The 27,065-nt window shown below is 35.7% G+C and overlaps 2 protein-coding genes across 2 annotated transcripts in view; one reads left to right on the top strand and one right to left on the bottom strand.

Annotated features, from left to right (window-relative positions):
* TFB1M (transcription factor B1, mitochondrial) overlaps nt 1–27,065 on the top strand; it is an 82,112-nt gene that overhangs the window by 48,909 nt on the left and 6,138 nt on the right. The gene's annotated exons all lie outside the window — the stretch shown is intronic.
* CLDN20 (claudin 20) lies at nt 1,835–25,699 on the bottom strand. Its single transcript, XM_007484798.3, has 2 exons — nt 25,478–25,699; nt 1,835–4,146 (listed from the first exon to the last, which is right to left on the bottom strand). Exon 2 carries the CDS (start codon nt 4,047–4,049, stop codon nt 3,390–3,392), a length of 660 nt encoding a protein of 219 aa, XP_007484860.1. The 5' UTR covers nt 4,050–4,146; nt 25,478–25,699; the 3' UTR covers nt 1,835–3,389.

The raw sequence follows: 27,065 nt of genomic DNA, 5'->3' as shown, positions 1-27,065 counted from the left end.
TATCTACAATGCGCTTAAACATCTTTTCTACCAGAGTAGCATAAGAGACTTTGTTAAAGTTTGATAATTTTTTTAAAGAGAAAGTAAGCTAGTTTGACTAAACCTGCTCTTCTTTCTGATCATTGCTTTCAATGTTCACTATTCATCCCTTTTTTAATAATGATCTAGGATTTTGACGGGAATCAAATTTAAGCTTATTGTTTCTACTAATTTTTTAGACTCTCTTCTCTTCCCTTTTTTGAAAACTAGGATAGCATTTGCCTATTTCCCATCTTGATATATATACATAGATATGTGTATATATATCATTCTTCAATCTTTCAGATATTACTGTCAGTGGCAATCACATCTGCCTATTCTTTTAGCTCCTGAAAATATAATTCATCATTTTCAGGTGCTTTGATTTTTATTGAGGGCAACTAAGTATTCTCTTACTATCTCTTTATTGAAATTGAGTATCAAATCCCTATAGCTATTGTTGTTCTGTGTTTTCCCATCCAATGGCAAAGAAAAATAGAAATAACAAAGAAGTAAGAAATTCTATCTTCTCACTGTTGTAAATTATCATCATTCCATTCACCTGAGCAGCATTCTTATTTATTAAATTGAACTCTAAGATCCCTGGTCCAGCTATAAATCTTTTTAGCCAATGTACAAATAGTGTTCTTCCACAAAACTTAACTTTTAATTCTCTGTGAAAATAAGAAATATATATTTGAAATGAATAATGTTTTCATTCTTTGTGATGATAGTACATTCAGGCTGATTTGAAGTAGATTTCTATTTTGGATTATTCTGAGTAGACCTTGCTTTCAACTTTGTGTTAATTTTAATACTTCTCTGTTTACTACTTACTTGTGATCAGAATCACCTTGTTTTACTCATGACATCACACTGTCTAAAATTCAGCAAAGGGTTGTAAGGAAAATCTTTAAAGGTAAAATGAAAATTATCCCTCTCCATAGAGAAGAATAAAACTCAAACTATTGAAGATCATAAAATAATTTAAATAGATCAAAACAAATAAGTACTTCTGAATTAACACTTTCTCCTAAACTTCCTTTATTATCTGCATATTAGAGAGAGAAATCAGCTCTTCCCTACATTGTCATTTTGTATCTCTCTGAGTGATTATGTTTTTCCCCTAAAAAAGAGCAGGTACAAAATAGAATTTTGCAGATTCCTTTAAGTTCTTTCTTTAGTTTGAGTTCTGATTTTGTCTTTCCTTTGGCGTGCTTTGTATCTATTCTAAATATATCTTACATTTACCTGCTTATTTGTCTTCCCAGTAAGGCAAATGTAAGTTCCTTGAGAGCAGGGATTGTTTGTGCTTTTTCTTTGTGCCTCTAGCACTTAGCAAAATGCCTAGCACAGAATAAATTCTTAATAATTACTTATTTGGTTGATGAAATTCCTAAAACACCCTTCTCAATTTGAGGATTTATTAAAACAAAATATAAAGAATATTCTGAACCTAATTTGATTATATAAATATTTTTCCTTTCTTTTGGCACATTTTTATAAAAGATATCATGGTAAATCCAACCACATTTAAGCAAAATAAAAGAATATCACAGATATCAAAGCAAACTTACCTCCTTTAAAACTTGAAGTATTGTAATGAACTTTTTTTGTTGGATTCATTTGCTTATTTAGAAGATAATGACTAAAAAAAATTAAACTAAAAACATTTTGAAAACTATAGAACTGTCTGTGATTTTCTTAAGAACTAATGCTTTTACCTTTTAATTATTTTCCTCAAAATTTCACTAACGCTAATGATAATATTCATTAATATATACAGTAAATGTTATAAAAATTGTTTTCTTACATGCACAAGCAAAAAATCCTATTTTATTAGCCACAAATAAGTTGTTTTTCCAGTGATATTACTACATTAGTAATTCATCATCTTTCTATTATCATAATCTAATAAATATACATTAATAAGCAACAACAAATATTTCTGTAGCACTTTAAAATAACTGGGAAGTTATATTACTTAAGATTATAAAATTGACTCCCAGACTTATTGGGTTCTCCCAAATCAAGATTATCCTAAATTTCCTTTCTTACCAAACAGACTTATGCAAATCAATTTTTTTTCCCTTTTCTAGATAGAGTTTGACATTTGGTTACCTTAACATTTGAAAGAGAAAAGTATTGTAGTGATAAAAGTCAGCAAGACCTGGGGTCAGGGCCAGCCTCTGACCCATCCTGGCAATATAACTCTAGTTAAGTCACTTAACCTCTTCAATGCCTTAATGCCATCTCTTTGAGAGATTTTTATAGATGCAGAACAGTTGATGATCTGCATTGGGAGAAGGAATTTCCTTTTCAGAAGTTCCTTATACCATTACAGACTTGGACCAAAACAAAATAGTTACATAAAATGCTTTCTTTTATTCAAAGCTTTCATTTTATTATTTTATTTGAGGTTTCTGTCCTTTTTAAAGAAACTAGAAACCTTGTGTGTTTAAATCAGGTCTGGAAATAAAGAATCAATGAATTTGGAAATAAACACTTATTACTTATAAATGACAATATATCTGAGCTTAAATAAAAGAGGTAGAAAATCTAAATGATGGAAGAGACCGAACAATTTCTACAGAAATCATACCTTAATGGAGATAGAAGTAGGAAAGATAGTCCTGTTATTTTTTTCACAGGTAGTAATATCATATAATCTATAGTCAGTGGGTTAAAGGTCCTAAATATTTTCTTTCTTTTGACAACATTTACCAGTTGTTCCCTCTCAGATCTAGCTTGAACTGTTAGGCTGAATGCTTAACAACAGTTGGAAACTTATGTAAACATTTCCTTTGAAATGCAAAAAGAAAGAGGGCCAGAGATACTGAACAGCAGGTGGGGGCTTGGGAGGGACATTTCTGGCAATATCTGAATGGCAGTGACAGTTCTTCAGCGCCTGACATGCAATTATATATTGTGGCTTGAAAAAAAGAACCGAGTTACCATGGCGTTAGAGAATTGGAAAGCCAAAGCAGATGTTACTTCTGGTTCCAAAGCAGGGCACAGAGCTTTCGTCTGAGTTTTAACCCTGTTGAATTCTCAGAATGAAACATCAAAAGTACACATTTTGGAACCTAGTTAATCCACTTTCAACCAATGTTTCAACAGGTAAACTATAGCACTAATTAAGTCAGCAATTGCTTTGTAATCCACATGGAACCAGTTTTTCAAATAACCCTTGAGTAATAAATGTGAAAAGAATCAGAAGTAAGAAAATCTTGAGATTTCAAATAGCTTATTAATAGTAACATACTATATCATCTACAAAAGAGAGTTAAATGTGAATTTGATTTGTTTTTCATCTAAAGTAAAAAAACACACTACTATCATTTCGTTTACCACATATTATACACAATTCTTCATACATAATCCTTCAGGTTGTAGCCTGCATTGTTCTCTGGCTGAGTAGTTCGATGACCCTGCTGCTTGGGAGGGTAGAACCTGGCTTCTTGATGCATTTTTAAACAGGAGGTGCAGAAAATCACCCCTGCAACAAATAGTAGCACTGTGGAAATAAATCCAAGGTAGATAGCTCCTCCAGGTTCATGCTTATTCTGCTCTGGGACTGTTGGGTCCCAAAAATTTGAAATGATCTCCTTTGTGTACCATGATGTAGGTATTAAACCAGATATACCTGAAAGAATAAAACAGATTCCTCCAGCAAAAGTAGTGCGGCTTTTCGTTTCCTTGTCCCCTCCTAACCGGGTACATTTCATGCCCACTGTGGAAATGCAAATCCCCAAGGCTGAAAGTATGCAAGACAGTACCATGGTGGTCCTTGCAGCCTGCACATAGACAGGAAGGGCTAGGATTGAGTATTTCAGTGTGCAGCTGAACATCCCGGTGCTGTACCACGTGCAATCCATCCACAGCCCTTGAAGTTGAATAATAGCTGTAATGATATTTGAGCCCACATTTGCATTTACCTTCCAGTTTGGCAATAGTGTGGCTGTGATTATTCCAGAAATGCCAGATAAGGCTAGAATAAAAGCAAGGAGCTGTAGACCTGATGATGCCATAATGTCGATCTGTCTGTCCCCCTTTGTCTGCCCAGTCTTCTTTGGTAGATACTTTCCAACAAACTGTAGTCGCTCCCAGTGAAAACTGTTACTGACTCTGCAATAGGAAAAAAGTAGGCAGAAATGAGTAATGGAAAGCAGGGAGATGGAAAAACAAAAGGAATGAGTGAACACAAACGCTTACATTTACAGTTGGAGTTTATCTGAAGGCACATCTGAATGTGACCCTGCAGTGAATGAGCGAGCACTCTGTAGAACAGCTGAGAAAGGAGATTCCACAGCTCTCAGAGGCTTCCTTTTCATGCCTACAAGGTGTAGACTTCAGAGAAGTATTGCCTCTTTTGCTTTTCTTCAGGCCTAACATAGCCATTGTGCTTAGAGGAAAGATGTGTAGTCTGTTAGAAAATTGAACTATCTTTGGCCACAATCATATTTAAATCAAAGAATTGAATTTATTATCATGGCTTTTTATGTTTTAATTAGGGGAAATCTGTCACCATTTTTAACTATGTAAAAGATTCAGCTTGAAAATAGTCTTCAGACATTGTAAATAATGAGCAGTTCTAGGATTTACAATGGGCAAGTTTGGGTTTTACAAATTGAAAGTTTTTGACAATTCTGCATTGTGCAAATCTCTTGATACCATTTTTCCAAAAGCATATGCTCATCTTGTCTCTCTTTTACATTTTGGTAATTCTCACAATATTTCATGCTTTTTCATCTTTATTATAGCTGTTATGTGATCTGTGATCAGTGATCTTTTATGTTACGTTGTAATTGTTTTGGGGCACCATAACTTCAGCCACGTAAGATGGTAAAATTAATTGACAAATATTGTGTGTATTCTGACTGCTCCACCAACCAGCCATTCCCCTCATGGCTTTCCTCTTCTTGGGCTTTCTTATTCTCTGAGACAGAAAAATATTAAAGAATATTACATAAACTTAGTTGATAAAATAGCAACAGTGCTTGAAAGGATTGACTCCAATTTTGAAAGAAGTTCTACTGTGGATAAATTGTGATCAAATAGCATTGCATGCTACAGAAAAATCTTTCATGACAGAATGAGTCAGTTGATGCAGCAGACCTCACTGTTGTCTTATTTGAAGAAATTGCCACAGCTACCCCAGCCTTCAGCAGCCACCACCCTGATTAGTCAGCAGCCATGAACACTGAGACAGGACCCTCCACCACCAAAAAAGATGATGACTTGCTGAGAGCTCATATTAGCATTTTTTAGCAATAAAGCATTTTGTTATTATGGTAAATAAATTATTACTTAGACATACTTATACACTTAATAGACTACCTAGAATAAATATAACATTTATGTACTTTAGGAAAATATTCTTACGACTCACCTTATTGCAGTATTCACTTTGTTATGGTTGTCTACAACCAAAGCAGAAATATCCCTGAGGTCTGCCTGTCTGTTCTTTTCTGAGGTTTTATAGGTAAGTTATTGGGGTTTCAGAAAGAAGGATAGGCTAATTTATGGAGAATGAGAGGCACTAGAACTATGATTTCATTGGTGTAGGGAACTCCAAAGTGAGGAAACAACCTCTGTCAATGAAGGTCAGCACCATCTCTGAACTAAGAACCTTAAGAGATCCCAGGGTCTCCTGGATGTGATCACAGCTACTTCTGTCAGAGGTTAGCCCTGATCTCCAGCCTTTCTGACTGAAAAGGTTTTCATCCACTAAATTTTTTCATCCACTAAATCATGCTATCTCCCTGTGAATTACTTTCACCTTTCTCTAAATTGTTCCCTTCTCATATCTAGCAAATTGGCAAAGATGACAAAAGAGAAGATGCTGAGTGTTGGGGGGAATGTGAAAAAACAAACACACTTATTGGTGGGTCTATGAATTGATACATTTTGGAATACAATCTGGAATTAGGAATACAGAGTAACTAAAATGTCTATACTCTTTGCCATAGAGATTCCACTACTAGGCATATTCCTCGTAGAGGTCGAAAGGCCTCATAAACATCAAAATATGTTGAGAAGCCCTTTTTGTAGTAGCCAAGAACTGGAAACTAATTAGATACACAATAATTGGGCAATGATGAGACAAGTTATGAGACATGAATGTAATGGATATTAATGTGTTGTAAGGAACAAGGAACCCAAAAAATACAGAAAAACTTGAAAAAGTTTAGAGGACCTGATTCATAGTGAAGTAACTGGGGGCCCACTGGGTGACTGGTGTGTTGAGAGCCAGGTCTCGAGATAGGAAATCCTAGGTTTAAATCTGGCCTCAGATACTTTCTAGCGGTGTGACCCTGGGCAAGTCACTTAACCCTCATTGCCTAGCCAGAAGGTAAGGAGAGAGAGACAGAGAGACAGAGAGACAAAGGGAGAGACAGAGGGAGGGAGAGTTAGAGGGAAATGAAGGAAGGAAGGAAGGAAGGAAGGAAGGAAGGAAGGAAGGAAGGAAGGAAGGAAGGAAGGAAGGAAGGAAGGAAGGAAGGAAGAAAAGAAGGAAGGAATGAACGAACGAACGAACCAGAAGCAGGAAAACAATGTTCACACTGATTACAGTAATATAAATGGAAAAAACAAACACAAAATGACAGATGTTTAACTCCAAAGAAGGGATATAAGAAGACTCCTCCCTATTGTCTTTTACAGAGATGTGAGATTAACAGTGTGATATACTATAGACCATGTCAAATTTTTTTCAATGTATAGTTCATTTTGTTGAACTGCTTTTTCCCCTTTTTTTAATTTTTCTTTATTAGGATTGACTTTCTGGGAAGGGAAGGATATATTGAGAAATCCCAAAATAGGTCATATAAAATAAGTTAATTAGAAATCAATAAATTGATAAAAAAATAAAAGCTATTAAATTTATTTTATATGTGATATCCTTTCCTAAACTACTGCTTTATTCACTTAAGCTGCATTTACCAAAATTCCTAAAGCAATTAAGTCATTATTATATGCTTATGTTGATAACATATTTCATAATTCTCACATTTGTAAATATGAAGACTGTATACATAACTATCCTAAATATTACTCTCTATACTATAGTAAAATAAGTTTTAAAGCTTATATTAAGTTTTAAAACTTCCTTAAGGCCTTCTTAGGATACTTTCACAAAGTTCTAAAACATGTACCAGAGTGAATCCTTTTTGGGAAATTTAAAAAAAATGACCCCTTTTTCCAGCCTGGGTTAGCAAAGGTGAACCAAGAGATCTATAGAAACTAGGGATGAGGTCTAACCAAGAACAGCTATTAGAGCAATTGATTATTCAGAGTCTGAAAGAGAGGACCGAAGTTTTAAACTGGGGCAGTAAGAGGTACCAGAGGGTCCCTTTAACTAGTGCTAGTTTAGGAAACAAGTGCCTAGCAGCTCTATTGATCATTTTCTGGTTCTGAATCACAGATCTAGGGGAACTGAGAAAGGGACCTGAACCTAGGGGTAGTGGAGTGCAGTGGGTAGGCTCAGTCATGCACCCTAGCTTTGTACTGAGTAAGGAACAAGTTCAAAAGCAAATAATAGTTGTGTGGCTCTGATCTCAGGAGCAGAGGTGGAACTCAGTTCTAATCTTCAGCTCAGTTTGGAGCCTAAAGTAGAAATAACCAGGAATGAAATCCCAGACCAAAAGGGAGTCTATAATTCAGTCTTTATGCACCTTGAGAGCTACCCAGCAGTCTGATAGTAGCTGAGTCCAGCACTTGTCTACTAGAATGACCAGCCATAGTCAGGACAACAGATTTCTTTCTAAGACGGAAACGTAGATCAGAAACTTGCAGAGCCTAGAACAAGTGAGTATACTTAGTTGATCGTATCAATTTGGGAGCATAGAAATCTTGAATGTCTCCAGCCTGAGCTATCCTTGCAGTCATGAAATAACAATGCTTAACTAAATACCCAGGAAGCAGCAGAAGGATTTAAAAGGACAAAACCTTAGTTCAGATAATCTTCCTAGAATTATGCAATAGCCATTACATAATATAAGTTCAAAGTCAAAAAGTAGGCCAGAAGAATTAAGCAAGCAAAAACAGAATCCCACCTTAAAGACATATTATGTTGACAGAGAAGCTTAAGACCCAAACTCAGAAGAAGAAAATGAATAAAACTTCTATAAGCAAAGCTTCAAAGGAAAAGAGTTTGAACACAAACTCAATTACAATTCCTGGAAGAGGCCAGATTTTTTTTTTCATTTTAAAGAGTTAACATGATTTTAAAAAATAAATAAGAGCAATAAAGACTTAGGAAAGAAATTAGTCCTATGAAAGATATAGAAAGGGACTTAACAACATGGTTAAAAGTTTCAAAATGTTAGCAAAGAAAATTATTACCTTAAAATTAATCAAATAGGAACTAATGAATCCATGAGATATCAAGAAAAATTAAAAATAAGTCAAAAGTCTAAAAAAAAAAGAAAATGTAAGGCATCTCATAAAAAAAAAAAACAAATTAACTGCAAAACAGATCAAAGAGAGCTAATTTAAGAATCATTGAAACATCTGAAATTCATGACCCTCTGAGGCAGAGTCAAGATGGTGACTTAGAAGGAGTGAAATTTAAGTCCTCTATGAAAACCCTTCCAGGGGGATACAAAATCAAATACAACAGCACAGGACCAGGGGACCCTCCTGCTCCATTCAACTTAAAAGGTATGCAGAGAAGGTTGAATTCTCAGGTTTAAGGAAAAGAAAGAAGGAAGGGCCCAGGACCCTTCTCCCACCTACTGAGCTGAGACTCTGGCTGTTGCCGGGATCTCAGGGTGAAGGCTCCAGCCTGGAGGGAGTGCCCTACTACCACAGCTACTTGAGGTTCAGGGCTCTGACTACACCTGGCAGGGAGACAGCTTGAGAAGAGGGGCAGAGAGGAGGGCAGCCTAGTCACAGCCTTCAGCCACCACTCCTCCATCTTGGGCCTCTGCCCCTAGAGGTTTTAGCCTCAGAACACATCTAGCTCTGTAGATCAACTCAGCCTGACTTAATCCAGTCTAGCAGTAGTGAAGATAAGAATCCTTCAGGGAACAGAAAAGCTCAATCTCCAACACTCCTCCCCCACCTACTGCTCTGAGACCTGTGGTAAGAATCTGGTTGACAGGGATCGCAGGGCAAAGGCTACAACTGTGACGGAGTACCTTGGTACCATCAAAGGAAGCTCAGGACTCTGACAAAGCAGCTGGCAGGGAGTTGGCTGGCAGAAAGGAAGAGAGGAAGGCAAGGGTAACTCCTTTCAACCACCACATCACATCTTCACCTTCACCTTCAGCTTCTGCTGGCAGCTAGGGAAGATCTGGCCTCAGGGCTCATTAATACTACAGGTCAACTCCATCAGCTTAATGCAGTTAATCAGCAGAGTAGCCCAAACTCATAGATCCTGCAAATAAATAGAGGAGCAAGAATACAGCCAGTGGGGGAGAGAGGAAAAATATCAGTAAACTACAGGGGAAAAAAAAGAAATTACAATCAACAGCTTCTATCCAGGTAATGAACAAAGAATAAATTGAACAGAGGTGGACCAAGAAACACCAAATAAAAACTCAGGAACTCCAGCAGCAAATTGGACACAGGCTTCGGAAGAACTCAAAAATCCAGCGATGAAATTCAGTCTTTAAAAATTAGTATCCAACAACTAGAAGCAAATGACTTCACAAGGCAATTTCACAAGAGTCTATAAAACACAATCAAAAGAATGAAAAGATTGAGGAAAATATGAAATACTTCACTGAAAAAACACAAACCTGGAAAATAGATCCAGAAGAGACAATTTAAGAATTATTGGACTACTGGAAAATCATTACAAAAGAAAAAACCTGGACCTCATTCTACACGAAATTATCCAAGAAAACTACCCTGACATTCTTGAACAAGAGAATAAAGTAGAGATGAAAGAATCCACAGATCACCTCCCGCATTAAATCCCCAATTTACCATGCCCAGGAATGTTATAACCAAGTTCAAAAACTTCCAGACCAAGGAAAAGATACTATAGACTGCTAAAAAGAGACCATTCAGATATCATGGATCCACAGTTAGGATAACACAGGACCTGGCTTCATCCACACTGAAGGACCAGAAGGCATAGAATATGATATTCCAGAAAGCAAGGGAACTGGGTCTATAACCAAGAATCAGCTACCCAGCAAAATTGATTATATTTTTGTAGAGGAAAGTATGATCATTTAATAAAATAGAAAAACTCCCAAACATTCCTAAAGACAAGTCCTGACTTAAACAGAAAATTTTATGCCCAAACACAGAAGTCAAGAGAATCACCAAAAGGTAATTAAGAAAGGGGAAAACAAAAACAACTTTTTTTTTAAGGGACCCAATAAGTTCAAATGATTTGTATTCCTATGGTAGTAGTCTCTCGGTAACCAAGGATGACGATTGACTTTGTGCATTTTTGTGCACAGACACTTGTGCATGAAGATTTAAGTGGAAAAGCCGATGCACAGAGACAGTCCCACTCTCTCGGCGTTGGAAGCCTGGGTCCAGTGGCACGAAAAGTCGTTACACCTGGAGACTTTCTCAGCTGCATTGGATGGCCATGTTGTCTTTTGTGCTCCAACACGCCCTAAGCACTCCACAGTGCCTTGCTGCATTGCCATCTCAGACGTTGAACTTTCTTATTGGTTTCTTCCGCCTGTTCCACCGAAACAGTCTTCACATGCTGGGTGAGCAAAGCCCTAGTTCACCAGGGGTCCACGACGACTTGATGGCTACCCTCACAAGGTTTAGCCGGCCTGTTGAAGCTGTTGCCCAGGGTGTGGCCGCTACCGCATGCTAGCAGCTACTAGGAGCCATAAGTGAGAGCTGGGTGTCAGGTGAGGGTCAGAGGCTGGAGAGCTGCCCTAGGAGGGCAAGAAAATATAAGAAAAGATTATATAGGTAACTCCTGAAAATTGTTATTCTCATCAGGGTAGCAAGAAGAAGTATACTTAGAGGGTACAGTGACAAACTTTATAGGATGATATATCAAAAAATATGTTAAAAATATAAGTAAAAAAGAGGATAATCCTAAGAGAAATATGAAAAGAGATAAAATGGGGTAAATATATATTTCATAAAGAAGTGCATGGTGGGGAGAGGAGTAGAAGACCAATACAATGGAAAGAGGAAGAGGTTGGCAACAGGTAATACTTAAATCTTATGCACATTGAAATTGACTGAGAGAGTGAAGAACAATTAGATCCATAGGGGCATGTCCTATAAAGAAGCAGAAAAGTAATAAATGGGCCAGTGGGGAGGGGAGCAATACAAGGGAGGGAGAGATTGGGGAGTTGTTTAAAAGGCACTAGAGTAAGAGAGGAATAAATAAAAGGAGAGGAGTGAGAAGGGGAGTAACATTAGGGAGGGAAAAGAGGGGAAACTGACTAAAAGCGAAAATTTGGAGGGGAGGATAAGAGAAAAAGCACAGTCAAAGGAGGAAGTCAAAATGAAGGGCAATACATGGATAGTAATCATAACTGTGAATGTGAATGGAATGGACTCACCAATAAAAAGAAAACAGATAGTAGAATGAATTAGAAACCAGAATCCTTCAATATGTTGTCGACAAGAAACACATGAGATAGGTAGACATACACAGGGTAAAGACATACACAGGGTAAAGGAGCAGAACTAACAGGGCTATAACTGAGACAAAGAAGGCAGCAGTAGCAATTATGATCTCAGACAAAGCTATAGCAAAAATAGTTCTTATTAAAAGAGATAAGGAAAGTATTTACATCTTGATAAAAGGCAGTATAAATAATGAGTAAATATCAATACTCAATGTATCTCACCAAATGGTATAGCATTCAGATTTCTAAAGGAGAAACTAAAGGAGATTAAGGAGGAAATAGATAGTAAAACCATGCTAGTGGGGACCTTAACCTTCCACTATCAAAACTAGATAAATCAAACCAAAAAATAAATAAGAAATAAGTAAGGAAAGTGAATGAAATGTTAGAAACATTAGAACAAATAGATATATGGAGAAAAATTAATAGGGATAAAAAGGAATCTACCTTCTTTTCAGCAGCACATGGCACATATACAAAGATTGACCATATTCTGCTGCATAAAAACATTACAAACGAATGCAGGAAAGCAAAACTAAATAATGCAATAAAAATCATAAGAACTTGTGGAGAGGAAGATTTAAAATTAATTGGAAATAATCTAAATAATCTAAATCTTCAAAACTGGGGGGTCAAAGAACAAGTCAAAGAAACATTTACTGATTTCATTGAAGAGAATGACAATGAGGGGGGGAATTATCAAATCTATGGGATGCAGCCAAAGCAGTACTCAGGGGAAAATCTATATCCCTGAATGTGTATATCAACAAACTAGAGAGGGAAAAGGTCAATGCTTTGGGCATACAACTTAAAAAACTAGAAAGAGAACACATTAAAAAATTCCCAGATAAAAACTAAGTTGGGAATCATAAAAATCAAAGAAGAAATTAATAAAATTGAAAGCAAAAGAACTATTGAACTAATAAATAATACTAGGAGCTGGTACTTTGAAAAAAACAAATAAAATAGATAAAGTGATGGTTAATTTAATATTTAAAAAAGGAATAAGAAAATCAAATTAACAGTATCAAAGATGAAAAGGGCAGCCTCACCTAAAATGAAGAGGAAATTAGGGTAATTATTAAGAACTATTTTGCCCAACTATATGGCAATAAATATGGCAATCTTGGTGAAATGGGTGAATATTTTAAAAAAATAATTGCCTAGATTAACAAAAGAGGAAATAGAATACTTAAACAATCCCATCTCAGAAAAAGAAAAATTAAACAAGCCATCAAAGAAGTCCCTAAGAAAAAATCCCAGGCCAGATGGATTCACAAATGAATTCTATCAAACATTTAAAGAACAACTAATCCCAATACTTTATAAACTAAGCAAACTAAGACAAAATAAGCAAAGGAGTTCTACCAAATATCTTTTGTAACACAACTATGGTACTGATTCCAAAGTCAGGCAGACCAAAAAGAGAGAAAGAAAACTACAAATCAATCTCCTTAATGAACATAGATGCAAAAATCTTAAATAGGGATTGGCTTCCTGTCAGCATGGTAACTGTGGGAGGTGGAGTCAAGATGGCGGTGTACAAGCAGCAAAAGTTCAGGCCTCTGAAAATCCTTGTTTAATGATCACAAACAATACTCCTAGGGGACTGAAAATCAAACCCAACATCAAGACAGAGCCACGGAACCCTCCTGTTGGACTAAATTCAAAAGGTACGGCCCCCCCAAAAAAAGCCAGAATCCGAAAGCCAGAATCCGAGAACACTCGGGTTTAAGGGAAGGCATAAGGAATGTCCCAGGACCACTCCCCCCCTCCCCACCTAAAGCGGTAAGCCTCCAGCAGCAGCAGGAATCTCTAGCTGGGCAAAGGCGCCTGTCTGGAGGGTGTACCTTGTGGGCAGGGTTGTGCCAGGCTCAGAGCATCGAACACAGGGGGCGGGGAAGGAGCTAGGGAGGGAGCGCAGAGCGGTCAGCCTGGTCAGAGCAGGGGAGTCCTTCCATATTGCTCCAGTCTTCCAGGAAGTTTTGGCCTCAGAGTATATCCGGCCCAACCTAGCTGAACTTAATGCCATCAAAAGTCTTCAGAGGTCAGGGAAGCCCAAGCTCCAACACCCCTCCCTCACAGACTGCTGGACTTTAATCCAATCAAAAGCCCTCAGAGGACAAGACAGCTCAAACTCCAACACCCATCTGCCACAGACTGCACGGAGAGATTTCCTGACAAAGCTCCAAGAGGGGAGACTGACAGAAAGCACCAAAACTAAAACAAATGAGAGGAGCAAGAGCACAGACAAATTCGGGTAGCAAAGAAGGGGTAAATATGAGCAAACAACAGAAAAAGAAGAAAGAAATTACAATAGACAATTTTTGTACAGGCAACAATCTAAGAGCAAATGGAACAGAGGAGGCAAGCAAAAAAAGAGAAATCCCAGCAAATTGGATACAGGCTTTGGAAGAACTCAAAATGAAATTCAAAACACAATTAAGAGAGGTTGAAGACAATTGGGAAAAGAATTTTAAAACTATGATGTCATCTGGAAACAGAAAATAGTATCTTGAAAGCAAAAATCAACCAGCTTGAAAATGAGGCAAAGGAGATGAAAGATGAGGCAAAGGAGATGAGAGATGAGTTAAAGAGAATGAAAGATAACCTCCAAAGAAAATCATACCAGAAGGAGAAGGATGACCAAAAAGCCAGGGATGAAATCCAGTCTTTAAGAACCATTATACAACAAGTAGAATTGAAGTGAACTCACAAGGCAGCAGGACACTATAAAACAATACCAAAAGAATGAAAAAATTGAGGAAAATATGAAGCAGCTCATTCACAAAACAGAGGATTTAGAAAATCATTTGAGGAGAGACAATTTAAGAATCATTGGTCTACCAGAAGACCATGACAAAAAGAAAAAGCCTAGACATAATACTACAGGAAATTATCCAAGAAAACTGCCCCAATATTCTAGAACAAGAGGGAAAAGTGGAGATTGAAAGAACCTACAGATCACCTCCTGTACTTAATTCCAACTGACAACACCCAGGAATGTTATAGCCAAATTCAAGAACTATCATACCAAAGAAAAGATATTACCAGCTGCCAAGAAAAAGTCATTCAGATACTATGGAACCACAGTGAGGATAACACAGGATCTGGCTGCATCAACAATGAAGGACTGAAAGCCATGGAACATGATATTCCAGAAAGCAAGGCAACTAGGTCTACAACCAAGAATCAACTACCCAGAAAAACTGACTATATTCTTACAGGGGAAAGTATGGTCATTCAACAAAATAGAAGAATTCAAAGAATTTGTAAAGAAAAGACTAGACCTGAACAGAAAATATGATGCCCAAGTACAGAACTCAAGAGAGTCATCAAAAGGTAATTTAAAAAGAGGGGGGAAAAGAAAAACAAAACAAAACAAAGCAAAAAAAAAATTTTTAAGAGACTCAATAAGTTAAAATGATATGTATCCCTATAAGAAAAGAGGTCATTGATAACTCTTAAAAATTGTTATTATAACCTGGGCAACTAGAAGAATTATACTTAGAGGGAACAGTGACAAACTCTATAGTATGAAATGACAAGACAAAAATAGGTATATAGATATATGTATGCATAAAAGCATATACATGTGTATATATATATATATATATATATATACAACTAGAGCTAAAAAAGAGATTAATACTAAAAGAAATGGGAAAAGAAACAAAAGGGGGTAAATTTATATGTCACAAAGAAGCTCATGGCGGGAGGGGGGAGAACATCAATACACTGGAAGGGTAAAGAGGTTGGAGATAGGAAATACTCAACTCTTACATGCATTGAAATTGACCCAAAGAGGGAAGAACAATCCAATCCATTGGGGCAGAGAATAGATTTGCGCCCTATAGGAGAGTAGAAGGGTAACAAATGGACTGTTGGGGAGGGAAGCAGTACAAGGGAGGGAGAGGGTGGGGGGTAGTTTTAGAAAGACTGCAGGGAAAATAAGAGGGGGGATAAAAAGGGAGAGTATAGACAGGGAAATAAAATAAGGGTGGGAACTAGGGGGACTGATTAAAAACAATCATTGGTGTAGAAGGAAATAGTGAAAGAAGAAAAGATAGGACCAGGAGTAGAAATGAAAATTCTGGGAAATACACAGCTAGTAATGATACCTCTGAATGCGAATGGAATGAACTCACCCATAAAACTCAAGCTAATAGCAGAGTGAATTAGAATCCCAAACCCTACCATATGCGGTCTACAAGAAACACACATGAGGAAGGTAGATATGCATAGAGTGAAAGTAAGAGGATTAAGCTAAATCTTTTGGGCATCAGCTGATAAAAAGAAGTCAGGAGTTTCAATCATGATATCTGACAAAGCCAAAGTAAAAATAAATCTACTTAAAAGAGATAGGGAAGATAATTACATCCTGATTAAAGGCAGTATAGACAATAAGGAAATATCAGTACTCAACATGTATGCACCAAATGGCATAGCATCCAAATTTCTAAAGGAGAAACCAGTGGAGCTCAAGGACGAAACAGATAGAAAAACTACACTAGTGGGAGACCTGAACCTTCCTCTCTCCGAACTAGATAAATCAAACCATAAAATAAATAAGAAAGAGGTAAGAGAAGTGAATGAAATCTTAGGAAAATTGAGAGTTAGTAGATATGTGGGGAAAAAATAGGTACAAAAAGGAATACACCTTCTTTTCAGCAGCACATGGTAAATTCACAAAAATTGACCATATATTAGGGCATAAAAACATTGCAAACAAGTACAAAAGAGCAGAAATAATAAATGCAACCTTCTCAGATCACAATGCAATGAAAATAACAATTAGTAAGGGTACATGGAGAGTTAATCAAAAATTAATTAGAAATTAAATAATACAATTCTCCAAAACCGGTTAGTTAAAGAACAAATCATAAAAACAATTTCATTGAAGAAAATGATAATAATGAGACATCCTTTGAAAACCTATGGGATGCATCCAAAGCAGTACTCAGGGGGAAATTTATATCCTTGAGTTCATATATTAACAAATTAGAAAAGGCAGAGGTCAATGAATTGGGCATGCAAATTAAAAAACTAGAAAGTGAAAAAATTAAAAATCCTCAGATGAAGACTAAATTAGAGATCCTAAAAATCAAAGGAGAAATTAATAAAATTGAAAGTCAAAGAACTATTGAATTAATAAATAAGACTAGAAGCTGGTACTTTGAAAAAACAAATAAAATAGACAAAGCACTGGTCAGTCTAATTAAAAAGAGGAAAGAAGAAAACCAAATTGACAGTATCCAAGATGAAAAGGGAGACCTCACCTTTAATGAAGAGGAAATTAAGGCAATCATTAAAAACTATTATGCCCAATTATATGGCAACCACTATGGCAATCTAGGCGATATGGATGAATATTTACAAAAATATAAATTGCCTAGAAGAGTGATTCTCAACCTTTCTAATGCTGTGACCCCACAATACAGTTCCTCATGTTTCAGTGACCCCAAACCAAAAAATAATTTTGGTGGCTACTTCAAAACTGTAGTTTTGCTACAGTTATGATTCAGAATGTAAGTACCTGATATGTATTATGTATTCTCATTGCTACAAATTGAGAAGTTGAGAACCGCTGGCCTAGACTAACAGAGGAAGAAATAGATTACTTAAACAACCCCATATCAGAAAAAGAAATTGAGCAAGCCATTAAAGAACTCCCTAATAAAAAATCCCCAGGTCCAGATGGATTAACAAATGAATTCTATCAGACATTCAAATAACAACTAATCCCAATATTATTCAAACTATTTGACAGAATAAGCAAAGAAGGAGTTCTACCAAATTCATTTTACGACACAAATATGGTACTGATCCCAAAGCCAGGCAGGTCAAAAACAGAGAAAGAAAACTATAGACCAATCTCCTTAATGAATATAGATGCAAAAATCTAAACAGGATACTAGCAAGAAGACTCCAGCAAGTCATCACAAGGGTTATTCACTATGACTAGGTAGGATTCATACCAGGAATGCAAGGATGGTTCAATATTAGGAAAACCATTCACATAATTGACCATATTAACAAGCAAACCGACAAAAATCACATGATTGTCTCAATATATGCAGAAAAAGCCTTTGATAAAATATAACACCCATTCCTATTGAAAATACTAGAAAGTATAGGAATAGAAGGGCCTTTCCTAAAAATAATAAACAGTATATACCTAAAACCATCAGCAAACATCATCTACAATGGGGATAAACTAGAAGCCTTCCCTATAAGATCAGGAGTGAAACAAGGATGCCCATTATCACCTCTATTATTTAACATTATACTAGAAACACTAGCAGTATCAATTAGAGAAGAAAAATAAATTGAAGGTATTAAAATTGGCAATGAGAAGACCAAGCTGTCACTCTTTCCAGATCATAGATCTACTTAAAGAATCCTAGAGAATCAGCCAAAAAGCTAGTTGAAATAATCAACAATTTTAGCAAAGTTGCAGGATACAAAATAAACCCGCATAAATCATCAGCATTTCTATATATCTCCAACCCATTTCAGCTGCAAGAATTAGAAAGAAATTCCATTTAAAATCACCCTAGACAATTTAAAATACTTAGGAATCTATCTGCCGAGACAAACACAAGAAGTATATGAACACAACTACAAAACACTATCCACACAATTAAAACCAGATCTAAACAATTGGAAAAACATTGATTGCTCATGGGTGGGATGAGCTAACATAATAAAAATGACAATCCTACCCAAATTAATTTGCTTATTTAGTGCCATACCCATTGAACTACCAAAAAACTTTTTTTACTGAATTAGAAAAAACCATAACAAAGTTCATTTGGAAAAACAAAAGATCAAGGATATCCAGGGAAATCATGGGGGAAAAAAATGCAAAGGAAAGAGGACTTGCTGTCCCAGATCTCAAACTATACTATAAAGCAGTGGTCATCAAAACAATTTGGTACTGGTTAAGAGACAGAAAGGAGGATCAGTGGAATAGACTAGGGGTAAATGACCTCAGCAAGACAGTCTATGATAAGCCCAAAGATCCCAGGTTTGGGGACCAAAACCCACTATTTGATAAAAACTGAGAAAATTGGAAGACAGTATGGGAGAGATTAGGTTTGGATGAACATTCACACCCCACACCAAGATAAACTCAGAATGGATGAATGACCTGAATATAAATTATATTTATAGTTTATAAAGAAACTATAAGCAAATTGGGTGAATGCAGAATAGTATACATGTCAGATCTTTGGAAAGGAAAGATTTTAAGACCAAGCAAGAGCTAGAAAAAAATCACAAAATGTAAAATCAATAATTTTGATTACATCAAATTAAAAAGGTTTTATACAAACCAAACTAATGCATCCAAAATTAGAAGGGAAGCAACAAACCTGTGAAACAATCTTCATTACAAAAACCTCTGACAAAGGTCTAATTACTCAAATTTATAAAGAGCTAAATCAATTGTACAAAAAATCAAGCCATTCTCCAATTGAAAAATGCACAAGGGACATGAATAGGCAATTTTCAGTTAAAGAAATCAAAACTATTAATAAGCATATGAAAAAGTGTTCTAAATCTCTAATAATCAGAGAAATGCAAATCAAAACAACTCTGAGGTATCACCTCACACCTAGCAGATTGACTAACATGACTGCAACAGAAGGTAATGAATGCTGGAGGGGATGTGGCAAAGTTAGGACATTAATGCCTTGCTGGTGGAGTTGTGAATTGATCCAACCATTCTGGAGGGAAATTTGGAACTATGCCCAAAGGGCGATAAAAGACTGTCTGCCCTTTGATCCAGCCATAGCACTCCTGGGTTTCTACCCCAAAGAGATAATAAGGGAAAAAAACGTACAAAAATCTTCATAGCTGAGCTCTTTGTGGTGGTAAAAAAAATTGGAAAATGAGGGGATGCCCCTCAATTGGGGAATGGCTAAACAAATTGTGGTTTATGCCGGTGATGGAATACTATTGTGCTCAAAAGAATAATAAAGTGGAGGAATTCCATGGGAACTGGAACGACCTCCAGGAAGTGATGCAGAGTGAGAGGAGCAGAACCAGGAGAACATTGTACACAGAGACTGATACACTGTGGTACAATCGAATGTAATGGACTTCTTTATTAGTGGCAATGTTGTGATCCTGAACAACTTAGAGGAATCTACAAGAAAAGCCACTATCCACGTTCAGAGGAAACACTGGGAGTAAAAACACTGAAGGAAAACAACTGCTTGAATACATGGGTCGATGGGATATGGCTGGGGATGTAGACTCTAAATGAACATCCTAGTGCAAACAACAACATTGAAATAGGTTCTGATCAAGGACACAAGTAATACCCAATGAAATTGTGCGTCGGCTGCGGGAAGGCTGGGGAGGGTAGGGAAGCAGTACTGTAACCAAAAAAAAAAAAATTAAATTAAAAAAAATGCTATAACATAAAAAGTTGAAAAAAGAACAGGAAAAATTAACTGAATTTTAAGAAAGACAAAAATAAATTGATAGAGATCTCTGTTCCTCTCACAGTTTTGGAAAAAAATCTAATAAAAAATTAAGCAAAAAATTTTAACTGAACAAAATGCAAGAGAAACTTGTTTAAAAATAATTATTACAGTGGGACCTCTTACAGCTGGGAAGTACATGGAACTTTAATAAAAATTGGTCATTTATAGAAATAGTAAACAGTCTTTATAGATCATGGCATAATAAAAAATAGTAATTATTTCAGGAAGCACAGACAGGTCAAATGCAACTTAATAATTAAATGCTACATTCAAGTCAAAGAACAAATTACGGGAAATAATTTTGTATAAGACAATGTTGAAATAACATACCATAATTTCTGAGATGCTACTAAAGCAAGTCTTGGGGTGAAATTGTTCTCCTTAACATTTATAGCAGTAAAATAGAACTAATGAATTTATATGTGGGTTTTTTTTTATTAGAAACCATACAAATCAACAAAGATAAGGATAAAAGAAAAAATAAAATTATATTTTTGTCACTATGTCACTGTCACAATATATCACTAATGAATATCACTTCAAAAAATTAAATAAAATCCTAACAGCCTGTAGTGATTCATCTAGGAAAACTTTCATTATTATAAAGTTGGAGTTATACCGCCAATGTATATACATAGTTCAGCATTAGGAACAGTCAACATAATTTATTAAATTTAAAACAAAAACTTCTAAAACCATAATTCTCTCTTTTTTTTTAAACCCTTACCTTCCATCTTGGGGTCAATACTGTGTATTGGCTCCAAGGCAGAAGAGTGGTAAGGGCTAGGCAATGGGGGTCAAGTGACTTGCCCAGGATTTCACAGCTGGGAAGTGTCTGAGGGAAGATTTGAACCTAGGACCTCCCATCTCCAGGCCTGACTCTCAATCCACTGAGCTACTCAGCTGCCCCCTCCATAATTCTCTTAATCATTGTAGAAAATACCTTTGACAAAATACACAGTTCATTTATGCTCAAAATCCTACGATGTATAGGCATGGAGGGATCTTTTTTAAAATATAAAAGTATCTAAAACCAGAAGCAAATATCCTTTCCACAGGAGATTTACTAGAAACATTACTAGTAAATATAGGAGTAAAGCGATGATTCTCTTTCTCTCTAATATTATTTGATATATTTCTAGTAATGCTAACAATAGTAATAAGATAGGAGAAAGAAATTAAAACTATAAAGCTATAACGATCGGCAAAGAAAAGATAAAATTACCATGCTGGTTTGTAATATGATTTATCTAGAAAATCTTAGAGAATCAGCACAAATATCAACAGGATTTCTGTATAATAACAAAACTCAGGAAGGAATAATAGAGAAATATTATCCAAAATAGCTATAAAACACATAAGATTTGGGGATATTAATCTACCAAAACCTACAAAATGTTTTTATAGGAAGTTACAAAATACTTAAATAAATAATTACTTCAATAATTGGAGGAATATTTAGTGTGAAGAGCATGGGCTTACCAATATAATATAAATGATAGTACCAAAGTTAATATACAGTTTTAATTTATAGGAATCAGATTAGCAAAGGGTTCTTTATAGGACTCAGTAAAATAATAACAGATTTTATTTAGAGAAACTAAAGATCTAAAATATCAAGGGAAATTTTTTTTTAATATGGCAGTGAAGTTGGAGTAGTACTTCTAAACCTCAAATTAAATCATAAAGTAGCAGTTATCAAAGCCAGTAGCTGTTGGTTGATGAACAGAAAGATGGAGCAATAGAACAGACTAGATGTGGGAAAATAAGGAACACTGAACTGAGTAAACTAGTATTTGACAAAACTTGAACTGTACATTATTGAGGAAAGATCTAATTTGCTAAGAATTCATGGGAAACTGGAAAAGTTTGGCAGAAATTAGGCTTAGATGAATACCTTATAATATATTTCACAATTCAAAATAGATGTGGCCTAAGTTTTAAAAATAACATTAAAAAATTAGAAGTGAGTAACAGATCAATTACAGCAATGGACAGGAAATTTGTTCTTAACCAAATAATGGATAGAGGAATTTTAAAAAACTAAAATATGTCATTTGGATTACATGACATTGAAAAGCGTATGCCTGAAAAAATTAATGCACCTTGGTCAAGAAGATAAACAACAGAATATGAATAAAAAACTTGTATCAAATATCTCAGATAAGGATTTGGTTTTATATATATATACATATATATGTATATATATATATGTATATATATATTTGTACAGGACCAAAAGTTATTACTCACCAGATAAATTGTCTAAGAATATGAATAAATTGTTCTTTTAAAAAAATATTTTAAACCCTTACCTTCCACTTTAGAATTAATAGTATGTATTGGTTCTAAGGCAGAAGAATGGTAAGGGCTAGGCAATGGGGGCTAAGTGACTTGCCCAGGGTCACACAGCTGGGAAGTGTCTGGTCAGATTTGAACCCAGGACCTACCGTCTCTAGGCTTGAGTTGCAATCCACTAAGCTACTAAGTTTTCCCAGAACAAATAGTTCTTAAAAGAATTTCAAACTATTATCAAAAATGTGTATAAGTGTTCCAAATCACTGATAAGAGAAATGTAAATCAAAACAATCTTGAAAGTTTTACTTCGTACCTTGAAAAATTATCAAGGACAAAGAAAGATAAAAAAAGAAAAGTATTTGAGGAGTTTTGGAAGATCAAGACATTAATCCATTGTTAGTATAACTCTGGATTTGTATAATCATTTGGAAAGGAAGTTGGAATTATGGGAAGAATGATTAAAATGTCCGTACTCTTTGACCCATGGTTTCACTACAAGGCATAGACTCAAGGAGTTCATTGAAAAAAAATGTCTGCATATGCATCAAAATTTTTATAGAAGCACTTTTTGTGGTATATTATTGTATATAATTTTAGTTTGTTTATCAATTCTGTTGGTTTTTTTGCTGAAGAATGGTACTAGGGGAAATCTTGGCAATATAAAAACAAATAATATTAATAAAATTTATTAAAAAAAGAAAATATGGAATTACCTACATCAATAAATTAGATATAAAATAACCCTCAGAAGTAGAGGATCTTAACTTGCAGGATTTATTTATGAGAAAAAGTACTTCTTTTAGTGAAAAGTTATATTCCTTATGAAGTACCACCATTAATAACAGCTAATAAGTTCTGATTTTAGATTTTTCCTATATTCAATTTAAATATCTTATGCGATATTGTGCTACAATGACACTGGGTGGCATTATAATTTTGCATTTTTCAAATAAGGCTATTTTTTAAAATTTTAGTAGTTCTGTACTTAATTCATAATTACATTTATAATTGGGTAATTTGACATCATGCTTGTGATAACATTGGACCTTTTCTTTCTTATACATATAGTTAAAAGAAACCTTTAAAATCTTCAAACCTAGGAATTCTTAATCTGGGGACCATGAACTTATTTTTTTTGTTGCCGTGGTAATTTAATTTGGTCATTGTATTTCTATTTAATTGGTTTCCTTTGTAATCTTACACAATTTATTGCATGATTTTATGCATTTGAAAACGTTAGTCTGAGGGGTCTATATGTTTCACCAGACACAAAAAAGTTTAAGAATTAAAGCTCTACATCAACTCCTCATTTTCCAAATGATAATCAAAGGCCAACAGAGTTTAAGAAATTTGCCCAAGATTACAAACCTAGAGAATGGCTGAGCACCAATCTTTTGACCTGTTGATTTTTCTACTGTACACTACATTGTCTTAATCCTGATTTCATACTATAATCTACTCTCTGTTAAATTAGTGGTATTTTTAGTGGTATTTTCCTTTTGTGTATACCCCAGATAGTGGTTCTTTAGCTTTCTGGAAAGACATATCACTTCTGAGGAACAAATATCCCATCATTTTTCTCCCATGTCATCCACTTTCTTTGTCACCACAGTGGGGATAAAAATAATAATAATTCAGTGAATGGATCTTTGAATGATTCATCTGTTAGATAGTGGTTTGTTTTATTAACCATCATAAATAAGCAATTCTTACTCATTTAAAAAGCATAGACATTGTCAAAAGCACAAATAGACATTCTAGGAGAAACTACCTTCGTTATACCCAGTTCTTTGGGAAATACCAGCCTAAGAACAGGCCTTGGGATAGTTAAAATGATTTTGAAACTAGTCTTGAATAGATTCTGTAGTAGACATTGTTTTTTTCCCAAGATGAATACTATAAAACCAAACCATTAATAACCAAGCCTCATTGTTATAGTCTAGTATTTTGGCTAGCATCCATCACTATTGGCTCTCCCTCCAGGGCTGATTGTTTAAAATACTCAGAAAGGTGGTGGTTGTTTTTTTTCTCAAGTTCTAGAATCTGAATGTTCAGATTCAGACCTGGCTAAAGTATGTTTATATTTAGGATTTGCTTGCCCTTACATGGCTCATTTTTGTATTGTCTGTGAACCTTTTCTAAGCTGAAACTAAAGTTGAATGGAAGTGATTTGTTAACTACCTATAGTTTATTCATGGTGAGTATTTCTAAGAATTTGCTTTTCAGTATTCCAAACTGTACTCCACGTACTACAATATAGTAACACCTTTCCAGAACTCTTCAGGGAATGTCTAGGGGCATTTCTGTTATGTTTTCCTCCACTGATCCTTCTTTCTCTTTGACTAACTAAGGAGCTAGATTAAAAGTCCTTCACCCTTATCTGTTGATCTGACCATACCCGATTTCCAGGTCGTAGCCCCAGTTTTGCTCTATTCTCTTGCATTGCTCAGTTTTTAAAATTTCTCAGCCTGTTCACATTTTCAGACGGGTTGTTCATGATAATTAACTGATCCATACTTGGCTCAATGACAGACTAGGAAAACCAGCATAAACAGCACAGACCAAACCAACGTTACAAATGTAATTAAACCCTATTGGCTGCTTGCGATTAGCATAGCACTTACTGTACAATTCCTCGTTCCAACCACTTTGAACAGATGCTTTGAAGAGAGACCTTCTTCTAATACGCAATGCAGTATTCTTTATGTAAAAAGCACACTAGAATTTTTAGTTACATTTGATGAGCATTTTTTCCTCTCTTTGGCAGTACAGCAGCCTTTTCCTTTAAATTTCTGTCAACGACAGAATAAAGACATGCTTTGTTTTTAATGGTGGTGGTGGTGGTGGTGTGGAGAAATACTGTATTAGTAAGCACAAGCAAGAGATCCCTTTCGTTTTGAATAGAGAGCCACAACAAAATGCTTACATGACAAAACCTCTGAATGTTAACTGTACATGAGGATAGTTTTGCCAAGAGAAGGTTTAAAATAGACTTCATTTATATTCAGCTCCCAGTTCTTATGTGAGTTAAAAACTGACTTCTAAATCATGATTCAAAATCTGTCATATTGTCAGTAGTTTTTAAATTTCCCATACCTGTGGTGGATACACTTCAAGACCTTGATTGTACTCTCATCAATCTTCCTCAGAGGAACTGGGCCCCGTTAGGAACAAGGAAGGAAAGCCAACTAAACAAAACTCGCTTTTCCAAAGTGTTTTGAATTGGTGATAAAGCCCTCTAACAAGTTAACTTGCTGTGTAGCAAATAAAGACTAGCATATCAAATTGAGAAGGAGAAACTGCTGATCCTGCTGGAAGATAAATACCAGGTCTCGAGCTCATTTTCTGAGCTGTGGGAGAATTAGGAAAGGGAGGCACGGAGGAGGGCGGGAGGAACTCTTGCAACGCGATTTGTTGGAACCTGAAAATATGAAATGCCTCTGTGGGACTCTTCACTGAGCAGAGGCTATTTAACAACTTACGGAGTTGATTTTAATTTAATATTGGGCTTTAATCATGCACTTATATTCATTGCTATGGAAACTGGTAGGATAACTATTTTTAAAAGCATTCTGTTCTCTCTCTGTGTCTCTATCAGGTGTGTTCCCATATGTAGGGATCATATTTATGTACGTATGTAGGATTCAGCAGTAGAGAAGAGTACCCTCCTCACCTTAAGACCATACATTGGAGAGCAAGAGCAAAAGCAGGATAAATAAGTTTATTCTGTTCTTTAATATTTGAGGTAAAATAACTGACCCCAAAGTCGAGGCCCAGGATAGAAGGTGGCATGGCCACCCAGGGAACCGTATCCTCATGGCACAAGCACACACCAGGTGGGGAGAAAGGACTGGGACCATTTTTTCTCCAATTATTCTATTTGTGATCTGGAGTAAGAAAGACCTTTACTGAGGAGAAAGTTTGAACGTTTTCTTGAAAAGATATAATGCTCATTTCTTTTCCTCAGAGTGGGAAAGTAATAAAGATAGGGCGGATGGAGTGGGAAGAGGATGACAGTCAAGGGAGAAAGAGAACATTCAGTTTGGAGAGTCCTAAGATGGTTGAAGTATGGCCAGGTTATGGAGGAATTTTAGTTCAGTAAGTAGAATGATTAGTAGCACAGTTTAGCACCTCATTATACAGTGTCTCATTTGTCTTGAACTGTTTTTGTATCTCATAGAGCATTGGTTCTCTGACAGCTCAGAAATGGTGAAGTTCTCTAAGCAAAAGTTTGACAAAATGCTTTAGGTAAAATGTTCTAATCACTCTTTAAAAAGCTCCTTTTAGGGGGCAGCTGGGTGGCTCAGTGGATTGAGAGCCAGGCCTAGAGACGGGAGGTCCTGGGTTCAAATCTGGCCTCAGACACTTCCCAGCTGTGTGACCCTGGGCAAGTCCCTTGACCCCCATTGCCCAGCCCTTACCACTCCTCTGCCTTGGAGCCAGTACACAGTATTGATTCCAAGACGGAAGGTAAGGGTTTAAAAAAAAACAAAAAACTCTTTTTAGTAGTACCAAATAATATAAGACAAATTTGTTTGTATCTAACTTTAGAAGGCACAAGAAATGCTTGCTGATTGATTCTGCCATCACTACCTTACACATTATCTAGTAAGATGTATCTGATTACTACCAATAATTGCTTTCTAGTTGTCAATGTTATTGCTTTCAGTTCAGTTCAGCCAAC

This window comes from Monodelphis domestica, chromosome 2 (genome assembly GCF_027887165.1).
Source record: "Monodelphis domestica isolate mMonDom1 chromosome 2, mMonDom1.pri, whole genome shotgun sequence".
Lineage (NCBI taxonomy): Eukaryota > Metazoa > Chordata > Mammalia > Didelphimorphia > Didelphidae > Monodelphis > Monodelphis domestica.
This window is presented reverse-complemented; position numbering and strand designations above follow the sequence as displayed.